Below are 18901 nucleotides of genomic sequence, written 5' to 3'. Positions count from 1 at the left end.
CTTTGTTATTCGACAAACACAAGAAAAACTATACAATATGTAAATTCACTATATACATTCATGCTTTCACTGGCAGACATGCAAATCTCTCAAATATGAATTTTTTTTTAACTCTTTCACTCAGTTAACCACTCTCTATTAACTGGGCTCTAATGTTGTTAGAAGAGATTGTTAAAACTTAAAAAAAAAAAAAAGAATTCTTATTAAAATTTCCTCAAACTGAGAGCAGTTTGATGTCTTTATTCTCACTAAATAAATAAATAACCACAAATACAAAAAAACTTACTACCCTTATTACAGAATTCTCTTAATGTGAGTTGAATTCTTTGTTTATGTAGCAGAGAATTAAAGTAGACAAAAAAGAAGCCTTATACTATAAGGCTACAAATCCTTCTTCTTGGAAGCTACATTCTCAAATCTAAAAGTAAATGTAAATCAATAGGTGACAAAACAAGACTTTTGATTCTCAAAAAATGATCTGTCTTAGAAATAAACCTCAAAAATACAATATTCTAGGTTTGATAGAACTGAAGTTGATTCTAATACTTTAAAAACCTGGAGACTCTATTTAAATTCCTCCTAATTTCAGATTGTCAAGAACATAAATTGCATTTTTATAGTATTTATTTATTTATTGAGGTATAGGATTTACAACTTTTTGTTAGTTTCTGGTGTAGAATATATACTCCTCTCCTTTTGCCTTCAATCTTTCCCTATATATATATATATATATATACACACATATATATGTATATGTATATATACATATGTATATGTATATATACATATACATATATATACATACAGCTATATGTACATATATACTGCTTTCCATATTCTTTTTAATTATGGTTTATCACGTGCTAAGTCACTTCAGTCCTGTTCCACTCTTTGTGACCCCATGGACTGTAGCCCGCCAGGTTCCTCTGTACACAGGGTTCTCCAGGCAAGAGTACTGGAGGGGGCTGCCATTCCCTTCTCCAGGTATAGTATTTAAATTATTAAGAGATTTAAAACTTAAAAATTCCGAACTTTGAAAGACTTTAGAACTTTTTTAAAAGGGAACATAAAGTCAAACTCTTCCTCTAGAATTACTGTATATTACTCACCATTTGATGCTGATGAACATGGAGTCAACAAACTAAGTGGGGAAAAATGCTGTCTGTTAAAGTTAGCAGCTGTGGGTGCTCCTCCAAGGGGTGCCCCAGGTCCATACATTTGACCTCCTGAAAGGTTTGAGGCAAAGTTTCCCAAATGTGTAGAGGAAGGTGTTACAGAACCATATGGCGAGTCCATATTGACAATACCTACAATGTAGAAGATAAATCATAATTTATAATAGCTACCCTTAAGATATATAACTAGAAAAACCTAAAATTCCAAGAGGTGTCTAATAAATCCAAATATATTTTGGATTATTAAAAAAATTTCTCCTTGCTTACTTCTTCCAGTCCACTCTGACTCATTATCTCCCCCTTTATTTTATAAACATAGCTATAAAAAGGAAATTACCATGAAAAATATTTTATATTTAATTTTAATTTTGACAGATTAATATTTATTATAGAATACATGGAGATTTAATATAATACTAGAATTTACATAGGCTTGGTGGGCAAGGAGTTGTATCAAATTTTATCTTCAAAAAAACTTATAGAAATCAATCATCAATCAATTAAAAATAAATAAACATTAAAAAAAACACAAGGGGAGGTAGGGATGAGTGGGCAAATCACAGAGGATATTTCAGACACTGAAAAGACTCTGGATGATAGAATGATGCTGAATACATATCATTAGACTTCTGTTCAAATTCACAGAATGTACAGCGTTACCAGAGCGAACCCTCATGTAAACTACAGACTTTGATGAGGATATGTGAATGTATGCTTATCAACTGTAACAAAAGTGCTACTCTAGAGGGGGATGCTGTAATAAAGGAGGCTATGCCTGTATGGAGGCAGATGGTATGGGAAATCTCTGTACTTTTCTCTCAATTTTGCTGTGAACTAAAGTGCTACTTAAAAAAAAACACCTAAAACCCTCAAAAAATGAAACAAAAAACTGTAGGAGAAAGGACTGTAGATACACTCTTACAATAAAGAGATCTGATGATCAGCACCCTAACTAAAGTGACCATGCTTTCCAAGCTAACTGAGGGACAGTCTGTCACTGGGTGCCTCCTGATACAGTGCAGTGTGAGACTCAAACATTACCTATCTGACGTTCCTGCCAGACATGTTTAACCAGAATGTAACCATGGATTGAGAAAACAGGCAAATCTGAAATGTAGGACATTCTTCAAAGGATTCAATGTTGAGAAGAACAAAAGGAGGTGGTGAGATGTTTTTGACTGGAGGAGATCAAAAAGACCTAATAGCCAAAAGCAAAGTGTGAACCTTGATGGTTGCATCAAAAGGAGAGAAAACAGAATGTATAGGCATAAAGGATATATCTGGCGTGATCGTTCTACATATTTGGTGCTATTATTGAATTAATTTTCCTTTTCTAGGGTGTAGAAATAGTGGTATAGCTGTGAAGGCAAACATGCCCGTGTTGACCTGAATCTAACACTTCCCACTGATGGACTCTCAAGTTGAACTTCACGGCTAATTTTGGCTCTAATCACTGTACACTCCTTAAAACTTCACCTCCCTATGCACTGTGTCCTTTTTCTATACTTTTCCAAAAAAACAGTATTTCCATTTTCTCTAAATCTTAATTTTAGTATTTTAACAATTAGTAATTTTATTCATTTCATTTTCATAGTTTTATAGTATTAGTAAAAATAGTGGTCATTATAAATAAATATAAAATGGAAGTTGATGGAAAAATCCCAAGTCTTCCTGGTTAATTCCCTACCCCCACCCACCCAAATAAACTAGCTAGTATATGGCAAATATCCTTTCACATGTTATCTTTAGGCATATATTCACTTTGTGGTGGTGGGTGGTTTAGTCGCTAAGTCGTGTCTGACTCTTGCGACCCAACAGACTGCAGCTCACCAGGCTCCTCTGTCCAGGGATTTCCCAGGCAAGAGTACTGGAGTGGATTGCCATTATCTTCTCCAAATTTTAGTCTTTCTTAACATATTTCTGACAAAATGTGGTCTACTGGAGAAGGGAATGGCAAACCACTTTAGTATTCTTGCCTTGAGAATCCCACGAACAGTATGAAAAGGCAAAAGATAGGACACTGAAAGAGGAACTCTCCAGGTCAGTAGGAGTCCAATATGGTACTGGAGATCAGTGGAGAAATAACTGCAGACAGAATGAGGGGATGGAGCCAAAGCAAAAACAACACCCAGTTGTGTACTGGACTGGTGATGGAAGCAAGGTCTGATGCTGTAAAGAGCAATATTGTATACGAACCTGGAATATTGCATAGGAACCTGGAGTGTTAGGTCCACGAATCAAGGCAAACTGGAAGTGGTCAAACAGGAGATGGCAAGAGTGAATATCAACATTTTAGGAATCAGCAAACTAAAATGGCCTGGAATGGGTGAATTTAATGCAGATGACCATTATATCTACAACTGTGGGCAAGAATCCCTTAGAAGAAATGGAGTAGCCCTCATAGTCAACAAGAGTCCAAAATGCACTACTTGGATACAATCTCAAAAACGACAGAATGATCTCTGTTCGTTTCCAAGGCAAACCATTCAATTAATCTAAGTCTATGCCCCGACCAGTAATGCTGAGGAAGCTAAAATTGAACAGTTCTATGAAGACCTATAAGAACTTTTTAGAACTAACACCCAAAAGAGATGTCCTTTTCATTATAGGGGACTGGAATGTAAAAGTAGGAAGTCAAGAAACACCTGGAGTAACAGGCAGTAACAGGCTTTAAGTTGGCTTAAAGCTCAATATTCAGAAAACTAAGATCATGGCATCTGGTCCCATCACTTCATGGGAAACAGATGGGGAAACAGTGGAACAGTCCCTGACTTTTATTTCTGGGCTCCAAAATCACTGCAGATGGTGATTGCAGCCATGAAATTAAAAGATGCTTACTCCTTAGAAGGAAAGTTATGACCAACCTAGACAGCATATTAAAAAGCAGAGACATTACTTTGCCAAGAAAGGTCTGTCTGGTCAAGGCTATTGCTATTTTTCCAATAATCATATATGGTTGTGAGAGCTGGAAGATAAAGAAAGTGGAGCACTGAAGATTTGATGCTTTTGAACTGCAGTATTGGAGAAAACTCTTGAGAGTCTCTTGGACTAACTGCAAGGAGATCCAACCAGTCCATCCTAAAGGAATTCAGTCCTGAGTGTTCACTGGAAGGACTGATGTTGAAGCTGAAACTCCAATACTTCGGCCACCTGATATGAAGAGCTGACTCATTTAAAAAGACCCTGATGCTGGGAAAGGTTGAAGGCAGGAAGAGAAGGGGACAACAGAGGATGGAATGGTTGGATGACATCACCGACTCAATGGACATGAGTTTGGTTAAACTCCGGGAGATGGTGATGGACAGGGAGGCCTGATGTCCTGTGGTCACAGGGTTGCAAAGAGTCGGATACGACTGAGTGACTGAACTGAACATATCACCTATATTTCACATTTTTTGAAAAGTGAAGTATTTTACTGAATTCCAACTTTACAAAAATTAAATAAAAAAGCATTTCCTATTCATCTCCAAAATATATAAATAGCTCATGCCAACTCAATATCAGAAAAACAAACACCCTGTCCAAAAAAATGGGCAGAAGATCTAAATAAACATTTCACCAAGCAGACATACAGGTGGCTAAAAGCACATTAAAAGATGCTCAACCTCACTAATTATTAGAGAAATGCAAATGAGAACTACACGAGGTATCACCTTATACTGGTCAGAACGGCCACCATCAAAAAGCCTACAAACATAAATGCTGGAGCGAGTATGGAGGAGAGGGTACCCTCTTACACTACCAGTAAAAATGTAAATTCATATAGCCACTATGGAGAACAGTATGGAGCTTCCTTAGAAAACTAAAAACAGAGATACCATATGATCCCTGGTGGCTCAGAGGTAAAAGAATCTGCCTGCAATGTGGGAGACCTGGGTTCGATCCCTAGGTCGGGAAGGTCTCCTGGAGAAGGAAATGGCAAGCTACTCCAGTATTCTTGCCTGGAAAATGCCATGGACAGAGGAGGCTACAGTCCATGGTGTTGCAAACAGTCAGACATGACTGAGCGACTAACACACTATATGACCCAGCAATCCCAATCCTGGGCATATACCTGGAGAAACCATAATTTGAAAAGATACATTCACCTCAATGTTCACTGCAGCACTATTTACAACAGCCAGGACATGTAAGCAATCCAAATGTCCATCAACAGAGGAATGGATAAAGAAGATGTGGTACATATGTACAATGGAATATTACTCAGCCATAAAAAAAAAATCAAATAATGCCATTTGTAGTAACATGGATAGACCTAGAATTGTCATACTGAGTGAAGTCAGACAGAGAATGACAGATATATGATACAGCTTGTATACAGAATCCAAAAAAGGAGTATAAATAAAAAAAAACTTGTCTATAAAACAAAAATAAAGTCATAGAAGTAGCTCTGTACATATGTAGAAAACAAACTTAAGGGCACCAGGCGGTAAGGGGCAAACTGGGAGATCAGGACTGACACGTACACACTACTGTATATAAGATAAAGAAGAAGAATCTACTGTACAACGAGGGGAGCTCTACCTGCTACTCTGTAATGGCCCATATGGGGAGACAATCTTTACAAGAGTGGATATACATACATATATAACTGATTCATTTTGCTGTACACTTGAAACTAACACAACACTGTAAATCAACTATACTACAATAAAATTTAAAAAAGGTATTACCAATGTATTAGCATATGAAGCTTTACAATAAATTATATTGATTTTGTTGTTTTAGTAAGAGAAACTGCTTTTGAAAATACACAAAAAATGTTTCAATCAACTCCCAGCAAAGGAATATTTACTGATCATGTTCATTACATTATATTTATGTGCTAATAGGTAAACATAACAATCAGTTCCCATTAGTCCCAGAATGTCATCTCTCCAATAACACACATCAAGTTGGCAACCTTTCTGTAAAGGTGTAAATAATATTTCTGGATATCAGTAGAGCATGGAAATAGAAAAAGAACATTATTGGTAAATTGTGGAGTATGAATAAAGTCTCTAGTTAATTATACTGTTCCAATATTAATTTCTTACTTTTAATAAATATATCATTTTATGTAAGATGTTTACATTAGGGGAAGTTGGGGTAATTATAGAAGAAGTCTTCTATAAAAGATATTTCAAAGTAAAAAGTTAAAAAAGAAAAAGCAACCACTCAAAACCAGATCTTTAGATCTTCTTTAAATATCAGCACTGCCCAATAGAATTTTTTATGTTAACAGATGTGTTCAACAACTGTGCCGTGCAATATGGCAGCGACCAGCTATATCTGCTCATTAAGTAAGTACTTGAAATACGATCAGCTTACAGCCACTATGGAAAACAGAATGGAGGATCTTTGTAAGAACTGAAAATGGAACTACCACAACAATCCTGCAATTCCACTTCTGGAAATACATTCAAAAGAAACAAAAATATTAACTTGAAAATATACCTACACTCCCATGTTAATAATAGCATTATTTGTAATAGCTAAGACATGGAAAAAACCCCAAGTATCCATTCATGGATGAATGGAAAAGAAGTTGTGGCACACATACACTTTAAAAAAAAATATGGTTGAATATTCCACTGTGTGTGTGTGTGGCACATAAACACCCACAGTGGGATATCATTCAGCCATATATGTATTTAAAAAGGAGGAAATTCTGCCATTTCTGATAAAATGGATGTGCCATGAGCAGCAAACTAAGTAAAACAAGTCAGACAGAGAAAGACAAAGTTTATGTTTTCATTTATATGTAGAATTTAAAACAAACAAACTTGTTGAAAAAGATCAGATTTGCGGATATCAGAGGCGGGGGGTGGTGCCGACTGAAGGCAGAATTGACTGTAAAGCGGAAGTAGAATTTTAAAAATATGTGGTATTTTTAATTTGAAATAAAAGCAACCTTTTGATGGCATTACCTTATTAAATTAAAATATAAGAGACTTTGTTTTTCTATTTTGAGAGAAAAATATATTTGATGAAGAAATTTACTTATGGTAAATATATGGTAAAATCCATTGCAGTTTCTAAAAAGATTTAAAAAAATAATAATGCCATACTAAATACACTCAATACTCACAACAGCATTTGATTTAGTACAACAGTCTGTCCATCTGGCCCAGTCAGAGTAGAAGTATTAGAAAATAACCAGAGTTGTTGCATCATCTGTGTAAATGAGCAGGTATAGGATGTCAGAAAATAGAAACTTACCTGAGGGACTGGGAGCAGGTCTCTGTAATGGTGGTCTGAAACCTGGAGCTTTAGAAGTATCAGACTGATGTAAAGGATCTGAATTTGGCAAATATGAGGATTTTCCTGATAGCATAGATTCTGGTGTTGACTGAGATGAAACAACAGATCCTCCCCAGAAGGCATGAGCAGAAGTCGGGCTGTTTTCAAACAATGTGCTAAAGGGCCCAAATGGTAAGGGGGCACTGAAATTGGGAGCAATAGGTTTATTTGCTGGATGTACTGAATTTTGACAAGCACTTTGTGTACTTAAGGTCGAAGGTAGCTGGACAGAGGAGGGAACACTGTGAGGTCTTTTAATGTGATTGACACTGAGGACTGCAACAGATGAATTTTGCACTGGAGCTGGATTCTTGTGAGGGGCAGTTGTGCCATGAGAGGGTGGTCTAATAGCAGGGGGTTCCATCTTAGGAGGAGGCTGGGAGCATCCCATTTGTGTCTGAGGCATAGGGTAAGTCACTGGGGCAGTAGAAGGCACCGCCGCTGGAGCAGAACTTGTGGTTGCTAGAGGAGGAACAGTCATTCTGACTTCCGGGGGAGGAACCTGAGACTGCTGAAGAGGTGGTCTTGGCTCCTGAGAAGCAGATCCCGGAGGCTGTTGCTGAGTAGAATGAACTGATGAACTCCCAGAAGAACTGCTGCTGTTTGGAGGTCTACTGTTTGTTGTTTCTACTACTGGTGGACTACCTGCTTCCGGTTCAGAGGAAGATGCCCCTTTATTTGGAGATGCTGTTCCACAATCCAAAGGGCTGTTTCTAGAAACTCCTCCTGGCTGGGCTGGTGGTGATGGGGAAGATGGGGATGATACTGGGTAGTGTTCTTTGGCAGTAGGCATAGGATATGTGGCATTTGTGGGTGCAGTGCTGTTGTTGCTTGCTGTGGTTGTGACTGTTGTGGTGGTGGCATTGGATGTCTTCACAACTGTGACAAAAAGCTGCCTTCTGACTGAAGGTGAACTCGGACTGCCATTTGTAGATGTACCAGGCACCGTTGAAGCTGATGAACTGGTTGTAGTTGTTGGACTTGAAGTTAAAGAACCTGCTGAATTCACCTGAGAACCACTGCTATTCTGATTGCTATGGCGAGGCACCATGTGAGGCTTAGGCGAGTTAGTAGCTCTGGCAGGGCTCAAAGGCCTGACAGGAAAAGGACCCCAAGTGGATTGAGCTGGTGGAAAAGTACCTCCAAAGTGGGTCATGGGCAACCTTGGTGGACGGATCTGCTGGAAAGTCTGAGCAGCAAGCAAAGCATGTGCAAACTGTGGAGGAGGATATGCTAATGGAAGAGAAACTGGAAAACCAGGCCTCACATTATTGACTGGGTTCTTAATGGTTTTGTGAGTAGATGCAGAAGAAATTGCAGGCACAGTAAGCGCTGTGGCAGTTTGAGATGTTGATGACAGAGCTACAGTCGTCATTTTAATTCCCATTAAGGAACTGTTAGCAGCAGTGGTGGTAGGTGCTGATGACCCTATTTTGGAATTTGCTGAGGAGCTTTTCAAACGATTCTTTGGAATGAGTTCATCAATTTCTTTGTCTGGATCCTTGATCAGAGCATTGATCAACTGAGTTGCCTGTCTTGTTGATTCAGTGCCACCCCTACAAGTTGACAAAAAAAAAAAATAAATGAGGTCCAATTTCCCCCTTTTAGGATACATAAGCCCTAAATTCATTTGTGTGTGCAATGCATACGTATGCACATATATACAGAGAACAGATAAAAAGTTCAGCAGCAAATTTTCTATTTTTGAGGTATTTTGCAAGCAAAGCGATAAACTGTCCAACACACCACTACATTTTTCAAAGGAGAAACAAATTACTTCTTTTCAAAAAATTTAATTTCACTATTGTTTCCTCAGGCTAAGCTATCATTTTCCTACTGTGAAATACATTTTAGATCAAAAAATCACTGCACTTAAAATCCTGCATAATCCATATTGTTACCATTAAGTTAAACAACTGATCAATATTAAAAGCAGTACAATTAAGCAAGAACAATAATATCAGTGAGTAAGAAAACAGTCCTTCATTTTAAATTCAGGTATGTAAAATGACTCTATTTACAGCATGTTTACTACTGGTTTCTTTATAAGTAGAGTGATTATTGTAACTATTTTGGACAGATGTCTCAAAATAAGAGAAAAATCCTGATAATGCCAACAATGGCCATAAGGTCAAAACCCAGTCTTCAATGTTTAGGAATATATGTGACTGACAGGAAAGCCTTATGGAAGCCCTGAGGTGGAAATTATTCATAGAGGGTTTCTGCTTTCCCTCTTCTCTGGATAAGACAAGTGTGACCACACCTACCCCAGGAGAGGCACACAAAAGATAGGAGAGGAGGATAAGTATAACAGAGTGAGTTAATTGCCTTTTTCCTGTTGAGACAAGTTATTAAACTATCAGCCCCTCTATTACCATGAAGGGCACCAGTCTATCACAACCTTATGATTTTTTATAATATCATCTTTATTTTAAGCAATTACAGCACAGAGATACTCAAATATTCAATTCAAAACAAATATCTACTTTAGATTTAAGTCTATTACTGAGCTCATATTCTAAGTATACAATCTGAGAATAATAAATCTCAAATGCTAACTTAAGAGAAAGATGGAAAACTACTAAAATGTGTTAGAAATCTAATCCTTCTTAAAAATTCTCAGAATAAGTTTAAGGAATGCCTTATTAAATGTTTATATAAGGAAAAATTATTCAAATCTTTGTCAAAAGTCCTTTGAAATACTTCATAAGAACATATAAATTAGAAAAACAAATTGTAAGAGTTATTTTCTCCAACACAAATCAAATTCTCATTTAAAAGTATGCTATTAAATACAAAGTTTCATTGAAAACTCAAATGCTTATCTATAATTTTTAAGCTCTAGTGCAATAAATATAAAGGGAAAAATAATAAGAGACAAAATTTTGCCTTATAGTTATTATCCGGTCTCCCGTCTTGTCTTTTTGCTTATCAATATCTATGTGTGCACCAGTGAACTCCCGAATAGCATTAATATTACAGCCTCCTCTTCCAATCACTCTGGATATCACAGTTGATGGAACAGATACTTTCTTTGACCTGTTTAATGGTTGGAAAAATAAATTAAGATAAATCATAAATATCAGTGGTTGTAATTAAGACAGTTATACTAAAATATGTTTCTATAAATGCAGAACATTGTTGAACAAGCCTCTTCTGCCTAGTCTCATCCTAAATGATACAAGGCAACTAAGAGCCACAGAAGAAAAGAGAGAGTTGCTCATCTCATTACCAAAAACTGTTTGCTTATTTTGACTTTTATCCTCCATTATGACCTATAAAGCACATCCATGTAGACATACACTGTGTAAACGCAAATACTAATGGCAAATAAGACAGACGGGTTCCCACCCACATACACCGACTATGTAGAAACCAAGTAAGAAAATCGTAACACGATGTCATAAGTGCTCTAACAGGGCATCATAAAGACACACTGATAGGGGTGTCTAATCTAGCCCAAGGAGTTGAGAAAGGTTTCCTGTGAGTGCCTTTAGGTGTCTGACTTACATTCTTGTTTTTATTACCCAATATATAACTGAAGGATGATATTAAAAATTTATTGTTTTCCTGCATTCTTCTAGAGGACTTCAAATGATTGTCCACAAATATGGACACTTGCTAAGGTATGTTTAGTTGTGTGAGCAAACAGAAAAGTCTGTTGGAATTCCAAAAAGCAAAACCCACCTAACATAAAATTACTCAGACTCAGGAAAGGTAGATATAAATTTCTTACAAGTCTAAACTAAAGAATACTTCTAAAAGAAAAACAGTATAACTCTCAATGAAAAGAATGAGCCAATTATGCTTCAGCAAATAAGTAAATTATTTATTCACAATAGATTAAATATTAAATTAGAATTTTTTTAAATGGTAGTGTTTAAAAACCTTGCCTCCCTGCCCTTTTACATGTATAATTAAGTCACCTGATAATTCCTTTTCCCTTAAAGAACATAACTCAGGGATCATTATTTTAAATTAGTTAAGAATTTGTTTGTATACTATAAGATGCATGCAGGTACTTCCCTTGGTGGTCTAGTGTCTGGGAATCTGCCTTCCAAAGGAGGGGATGAAAATTTGATCTCTGGTGGGGAACTAAGATCCCACATGCCCTGGGGTAACTAAGCCCAGGCACCCGAAACTAGAGAGCCTAACTGCTCCAGAGTCTGTTTGCTATAACATGTGAAGCTCACAAACCACCAGGAGCCCAAGTGCTGCAACTGGAGATGCCCACAACCGCAATGAAGACCCGGGGCAGCCAAAAATAAATAAATAAAACTGCATGCATGTATCGCTTCTCAGCCTTTTGGCTAAGATCAAGTGTGAAACTGCATGCAAAAAATGGAGTTATCGTACTTTTATATGAGAGCATGGCTAATAGAACTTGGTGAATCCCAGTCCACGGGGCTGCAAAGAGTCCGACACGACTGAGAGACTAACAATGAGAATGAACTCTGGTGTTACGATTTTAATTAATTCAATAGCCGTGTGACAGACAGAGATGAAGACAGGATGGAGGTTGAGGGGAAGTCTTGGCCGACAACAGGAAAAGAAATGTACATTGTATTTTTTTTGGATCACATCCTTTCTGGGTAGGTGGTAAGATACCACCTTTCAGTTTCTGGGATACTGTTTTACTTTTTAACACACATTATTTTAAAAATTCCAAGCAAAATACAGTAAAATATTTTAGTTCTAAAACTCTTGAAGTAAAAATATTCTATGATTTGAAGACAAGAATAGTTAAAACCAGTATTTATTCTCTCTCCAAATATTTATAAGCATGTGGTAGACACTACCTACTGGGCTTCAAGGTTACAAGGAAGAATAAGACAATCTATCACCTTAAAGAAATTAGTTAACTACCAAAAGCCAGTATCTCTGCAGGTGAAGCAGACACACAATGACCTAACTTTTTATGTAAAATCTCCCAGTTTCGAAAGTATTAACATATACTTTTTTCCATATAAGATACAGTATAGGTTGTCTCCCTTGGCAGCTCTGGGCCACCAGTTTGTTTGCAGCATTTCAAACAGTTAGGGGAATTTAATCATAAGGTAGACTATACTTCTCTGTGAAATAGAGCACATATAAAAAGAATGAGAAAAACAAAGAAATAATCAACTACCTTCTTACAACCTCTTTCCATCCTTCTTCCCTCTTCTGTCCACGCTTGGGACTTGCTACTGTTAATTTCCCATTTGGAGAGGAAAGGGGAGATGGACCAGATTTTGTGCAAGTGGAGAGAGAATTACTGGTCACTTCACTGATGGTCTCTGACAATCTTTAACAAGGAGGAAAAACACACATTAAATATAGAACAGACGAAGAATTTTTTAATGAAAACAGCAAACTAATACATGATTTTATTCTTTATTTTTTGAATAACTATGATGAATAAATGAGAAATTTATTTTTCATTTTCCAATACTGAGCATAATATGAAGGGGCAATTTTAAGAAGATATATCTAGAGGTCAAATATAGCGGAACTGAAATACAATAACCATCTCTGAAAAACCACAACTGATAATTGTCATGGGTTAAGTTTAAGAATCCAAATGAAGAAATTACATAGTAATTCTTTTTTTGTTTGTTTTTTCATAGTAATTTTTTAATTTAAAGAATTGTGCCTTCTTTAGAACAAAGACACACACTTACTTTGTCTTTTTCATCTGACCGCTGTTCATTTGACTGCTTTACTAAAAATTTCAACAACAAAGTGTTTCATAACAATACTGTAAACTGTGAAAATAAAAATTGGAACTCACTTTATTGAAGCCTTGCCAGAAACCGATTTTCTCTCCTCCTTGGGAAATGTAACCAGAACTGATGGCTGTTTCTTGCTGGTCACAGTGGTAGTGACCACGGCAGGTGAATGATTGTCACTCTTTCGGCTGCTGTTGCTGTTACTACTTTCATCACTGCAACTGGAAATTCTCATGTTATCACTATCTCCACTCTCGCTGGTACTGCTGCTCTTGGACTCTCCATTCACCTTCTCTGGCTGACTGTATGAGATTGGTAGTGGATCATCAAATATAATTTGAACGTTTTCTGGAGTAATTTTATTTTTCCTGTTTTTCCTCTTTGAACTGGTTGTAGTTATGGTATTATTTCTTTTACCATGGGAACCTGCCAAAGTGGTCCAGGTTGCAGATATACCTATGGTAGTAGTGGTTGTGGCACTTGGAGGCTCTGTCAAGACTTCAGGCTCATCTGTAGAAGCAGTAATACCGAATTAGCAAGTTCTAGTGTTCTTGGCATATATTTAGCTTTAAGCACTTGACAAAAATAAACCGAGAACCTACTTTACTACTACTGTTAGATAAAGTCATCACTCATTCGACCATTCATTAGTAATGAGATGGATATGATTTATCTATTCTCCTTTCTGTTCCTAAGATCTAAACAACATATACTAGGAAGTTATAAAAAATATTTCAGGGGACCTACCTGATAGTCCAGTGGCTAAGACACTATACTCTCAATGCAGGGGACCCAGGTTTGATTCCTGGTCAGGGAACTAGATCCATCATGCCACAGATAAGATCTTACATACTGCAAGTAAAGATCCTACATGCTGCAACTAAAAAAAGATCCTGTGTCCTGTAACTAAGACCTGGTACAGACAAATACATAAACATTTTTTAAAAATTTGGATATTTTGGGAATGAATATGTACTACACATTACATATTATTCATAATTATTAAATTTCTCAAGTGTAATAATGTTATTGTGATTATGTAAAATAATGTTCTTTTTGGGAAAATATTGCTCAAGTATATAGAGGTAATTCTGTATGATGTGTACAACATATATAAGACTATTCAAAAAAAAAAGGAAAAATATAAATATGCCACAATGTTATATGAATCTAGGTGACTTGCAGGTATTCATCATACTAACTCTTAAACTTTTCTATAGCCTGAAATTTTTCAAAATAAAAGACTGGAGGAGAGGGAAATACACACATACACACCATACATATTGGTGGTTTAATGACAATGGTTCTTTCTAACAATATCCTTACCTCAAATGATTTTTAGTTAAAAGTAATTAAAAGTAATTTCCTCATTTAAGAAAAATTTGAACATGGTCTTGACTGTAGATGAAATTATGGAAGTATTGATAAATTTTTTAAATGATTTTATGTATTTATTCCAGGTGCAATGTCAGACATCTGCAATTTATTTTCAGATAGCTTAGGGGAAAAAATACGTATATATACTTAGAGATAAAGCAAATATAGTAAAATGTTTATTTTTAAATTAGGTGAAGGGTATTCAGGTGTTTGTTTTATCATTCTTTCAACTTGTGTGTAGGTTTGGAATTGTTTACAATAGAATGTTGGGATGAAGTCAATAAATAAAAACAGCATATAAATACTTTAGGGTTTAATAACATAAAAGATCTACTGTTATCTTGACTCATTGATATTTAATATTATCTTAAGTTACTTATATTTAATGAAACATAATTTTGAATAGAAAGCATTATTTGAAACAAATTAGATGATTTAGAGAAAATACCTTCAACTTTATGCTTTTCTTTTTCTTGAGCAGCTTGGAGTTCAAAGTTTTCTTTATTTTTGGCTTCAATTTCTTCTAGTTTTCTTCTTTGTTCTTCCTTTTTCTTTCGTCTCTTCTCCTTTCTCTTTTCTCGTTTGGCAGCCAAAGCCAGCCTTCGACTTTCTTCCCTTAACTGTTAAAGAATCAATAAAACAGAATTATAACACTGGAATTTTCATTGGAAAAATGTTGTCACATAATGTCATTCATATTAAAGGTACTGGGATACCATAAAATTCAAAGTTATCTTAGTTCAACTCACTGTTTGATCAAAATCATACTCAAATCACTGTAAAGAGAAGATGATATTTTTAAATGTCAATATCAAATTAATGATAAAAGACAACCTAATTTCAAAATGGATGATTGATAAAGATATATATAACTCCATAGTCACTATGGAAATGTAAATTATAAGAGGTATCAGACAGCAAAAGTTTGGGAAAATGAATTCTTTCCCACACTGCCATTGGTATAAATATTAAAGTTTTTGGAAAAGTAATTTGAAAGCCTTCTATGAAAATTAAAAACTGCTTATCCTAAGAATATATTCTATAAAATGTCTACCACTAGTAAAAAATATAGGTTTAACACTTTCCATTGCAAAAGTTGATTGCTATGGTAGTAAAAGGAAACAGGCAAACTCATGTGGCGAGATCCAGGGCGGGGATAAATTAACAACAGCATACATTTACAGAACATTGAGCTGTGCCCACATGCTCAGTTATGTTGGACTCTTTGTGACCCCGTGGACTGTAGCCTACCAGGCTCCTCTGTCCATGGGATTCTCCAGGCAAGAATACTGGAGTGGGTTGCCATTTTCACCTCCAGAGAATCTTCTTGACCCAGAGATTGAACCCACCTCTCTTGCATCTCCTGCACTGGCAGGCAAATTCTTTACTACTGGTGCCACCTGGGAAGCTATCTATATTTTATGAGCATTTTAAATATATGTCAAAACAATGATACTCAGTTTATGGAAAATGTCACAATAGCCTAATTAATGAAACCAGTGCTTAGAGACAAGCTTATAAGCCAAATCAGACTTAAGTTTCTTGAGAAAAAGTCTGATTTCACGTTTTCAGTCTCAAGCCTTTGTTAGTCACTCCTCCTCCCTTTTGAAATAATCCCTGTTCAGGGTGACTGAAAGGTTTTGCCACCTTGAAAGGCAATGCACCATAATTACATTCTCTTGGGTAAGAGATAAGGCTTTTGTTTTTGGAAAGATAAATAAATAAGGAGAATCTATAGAAAATCAGATACTTTCTCAAGCAGGTGGATTTCAGGAAAGAATACCAATGGAAACTGGAGATACAGAATTTGTTTGCATAGTATCTGCCTCCTAGAAACTTTTGCTGATCTTCCAAAAGTACCCAAGTATCCTTTCAGTTCAGTTGCTTAGTTGTCTCCGACTCTTTGTGACTCCATGGACTGCAGCATGCCAGGCTTCCCTGTCCATCACCAACTCCCAGAGCCTGCTCAAACTCATGTCCATTGAGTCAGTGATGCCATCCAACCATCTCGTTCTCTGATGTCGTCTTCTCCTCCTGCCTTCAATCTTTCCCAGCATCAGGGTCACTTCTCTGCATCAGGTGGCCAAAGTACTGGAGCTTCAGCATCAGTTCTTCCAATGAATATTCAGGACTGATTTCCTTTAGGACTGACTGGTTGGATCTCCATGCAGTCCAAGGGACTCTCAAGTATTCTCCAACATCACAGTTCAAAAGCATCAATTCTTCGGCGCTCAGCATTCTTTATAGTACAACTCTCACAACTATACACGAATACTGGAAAAACAATAGCTTTGACTAGACGGACCTTTGGTGGCAAAGTAATGTCTCTGCTTTTTTAATATGTGGTCTAGGTGGGCCATAGCTTTTCTTCCAAGGAGCAAGCAAATTTCAATCTTATGGCTACAGTCACCATCTGTGGTGATTTTGGAGCCCAAGAAAATAAAGTCTACCACTGTTTCTGTTGTTTCCCCATCTATTTGTCATGAAGTGATGTGACTGGATGCCATGACCTTAGTTTTTTGAATCTTGAGTTTTAAGCCAGCTTTTTCACTCTCCTCTTTCACTTTCATCAAGAGGCTCTTTAGTTCTTCTTCCATTTCTTCCATAAGGGTGGTATCATCTGCATATCTGAGGTTATTGATATTTCTCCCGGCAATCTTGATTCCAGCTTGTGCTTCATCCACCCCAGCATTTCACATGATATACTTTGCATATAAGTTAAATAAGCAGGGTGACAATATACAGTCTTGATGTACTCCCTTCCCATTCTGGAACCAGTCTGCTGTTCCATGTCTGGTTCTAACTGTTGCTTCTTGACCTGCACACAGATTTCTCAGGAGGCAGGTAAGGTGGTCTGGTATTCCCATCTCTTTCAGAATTTTCCACAGTTTGTTGTGATCTACACAGTCAAAGGTTTTAGCATAATCAATACTGCAGAAGTAGGTGTTTTTCTGGAATTCTCTTGCTTTTTCTATGATCCAACAGATGTTTGCAAATTGATCTCTGGTTCCTTTGCCTTTTCTGAATCCAGCTTGAACATCTGGAAGTTCAACATTCACGTACTGTTGAAGCCTGGCTTGGAGAATTTGAGCATTACTATACTAGAGTGTGAGATGACTGCAATTGTGTGGTAGTTTGAACATTCTTTGGCATGTTTATATAGGCCGGTTTGATTGAGAATAGTAGAAAATCACTTTCAGATGGCGTAAGAGTGGTCTTGATTACCTAAGGTCCCACAGGGCATTTTAAAGACTTTTATCTTTTACTCTGAAACGACACTGTAGTTGTTTTTGTTGTTCAGTTGCTCAGTCATGCCTGACTCTTTGTGACCAGATGGACTGAAGCACACCAGGCTTCCCTGTCCTTCACTGTCCCTGGGAATGTCGCTAACTTAAGTCCGTTGAGTTGATAACGGTATTCAACCATCTCATCCTCTGTGGCCTCCAACTCTTCCACCCTCAATCTTTCCCAGCATCAAGCTGTTTTCCAAAGAGTTGGTTCTATGAATCAGGTGGCCAAAGTATTGGACCTTCAGCTTCAGCATCAGTCCTTCCAATGAATATTCAGGACTGATTTCCTTTAGGATTGAGTGGTTTGATCTCCTTGCTGGCCAAAGGATTCTCAAGAGTCTATTAGAGCACCACAGTCCAAAAGCATCAGTTCTTTGGTGCTCAGCCTTCTTATGTCCAATTCTCACATCTGTTCATGACAACTGGAAAAACCGTAGTTTTGACTATACGGACTTCTGTCAGAAAAGTGATGTCCCTGATTTTAAGTACGCTGTCTAGGCTGTCACAGCTTTTGTTTCAAGGAGCAAGCATCTTTTAATTTCACGGCTGCAGTCACCATCTGCAGGTGATTTTGGAGCTGAAGAAAAGAAAGTCTGTCATTGTTTCTATTGTTTCCCCATCTTATCTTCCATGAAGTGATGGGACCAGATGCCATGATCTTAAGGTTTTTTGAGTTTTAAGCCAGCTTTTTCACTCTCCTCTTTCACCTTCATTAAGAGGCTCTTTGGTTCCTCTTGGCTTTCTGCCATTAGGTTGGTGTCATCTGCATATCTGAGGTTACTGATACTGCTTCTAGCAATCTTGATTCCAGCTTGTGATTCATCCAACCTGGCATTTCACATGATGTACTCTGCATATAAGTTAAGTAAGCAGGGTAACAATATGCAGCCGTGAGGTACTCCTTTATCAATTTCCATACCAGTTCATTGTTCCATGTCCAGTTCTAACTTGCTTCTTGACATGCATACAGATTTCTCAGGAGACAGGTAAGGTGGTCTGGTATTTCCATCTCTTTAAGATTTTCCACAGTTTTTTGTGATTCACACAGTGAAAGGTTTTAGTGTATTAA

The 18901-nt window shown here is 36.9% G+C and overlaps 1 protein-coding gene across 10 annotated transcripts in view; it reads right to left on the bottom strand.

Annotated features, from left to right (window-relative positions):
- ANKRD17 (ankyrin repeat domain 17) overlaps window positions 1-18901 on the bottom strand; it is a 167598-nt gene that overhangs the window by 9710 nt on the left and 138987 nt on the right. For all 10 annotated transcript variants that reach the window (XM_070458305.1, XM_070458306.1, XM_070458307.1 and 7 more), the window contains 6 exons: window positions 14991-15162; window positions 13228-13675; window positions 12586-12741; window positions 10347-10496; window positions 7377-9013; window positions 1110-1307 (listed from right to left, as the gene is read on the bottom strand). In XM_070458305.1, coding sequence (XP_070314406.1) covers window positions 1110-1307; window positions 7377-9013; window positions 10347-10496; window positions 12586-12741; window positions 13228-13675; window positions 14991-15162 — 2761 coding nt within the window. The remainder of the gene's footprint in view (window positions 1-1109; window positions 1308-7376; window positions 9014-10346; window positions 10497-12585; window positions 12742-13227; window positions 13676-14990; window positions 15163-18901) is intronic.

The sequence above is a fragment of the Odocoileus virginianus genome, chromosome 29 (genome assembly GCF_023699985.2).
Source record: "Odocoileus virginianus isolate 20LAN1187 ecotype Illinois chromosome 29, Ovbor_1.2, whole genome shotgun sequence".
Classification (NCBI taxonomy): domain Eukaryota; kingdom Metazoa; phylum Chordata; class Mammalia; order Artiodactyla; family Cervidae; genus Odocoileus; species Odocoileus virginianus.
The sequence above is the reverse complement of the archived record's forward strand: the minus strand, read 5'-3'. Positions and strand labels throughout refer to the sequence as shown.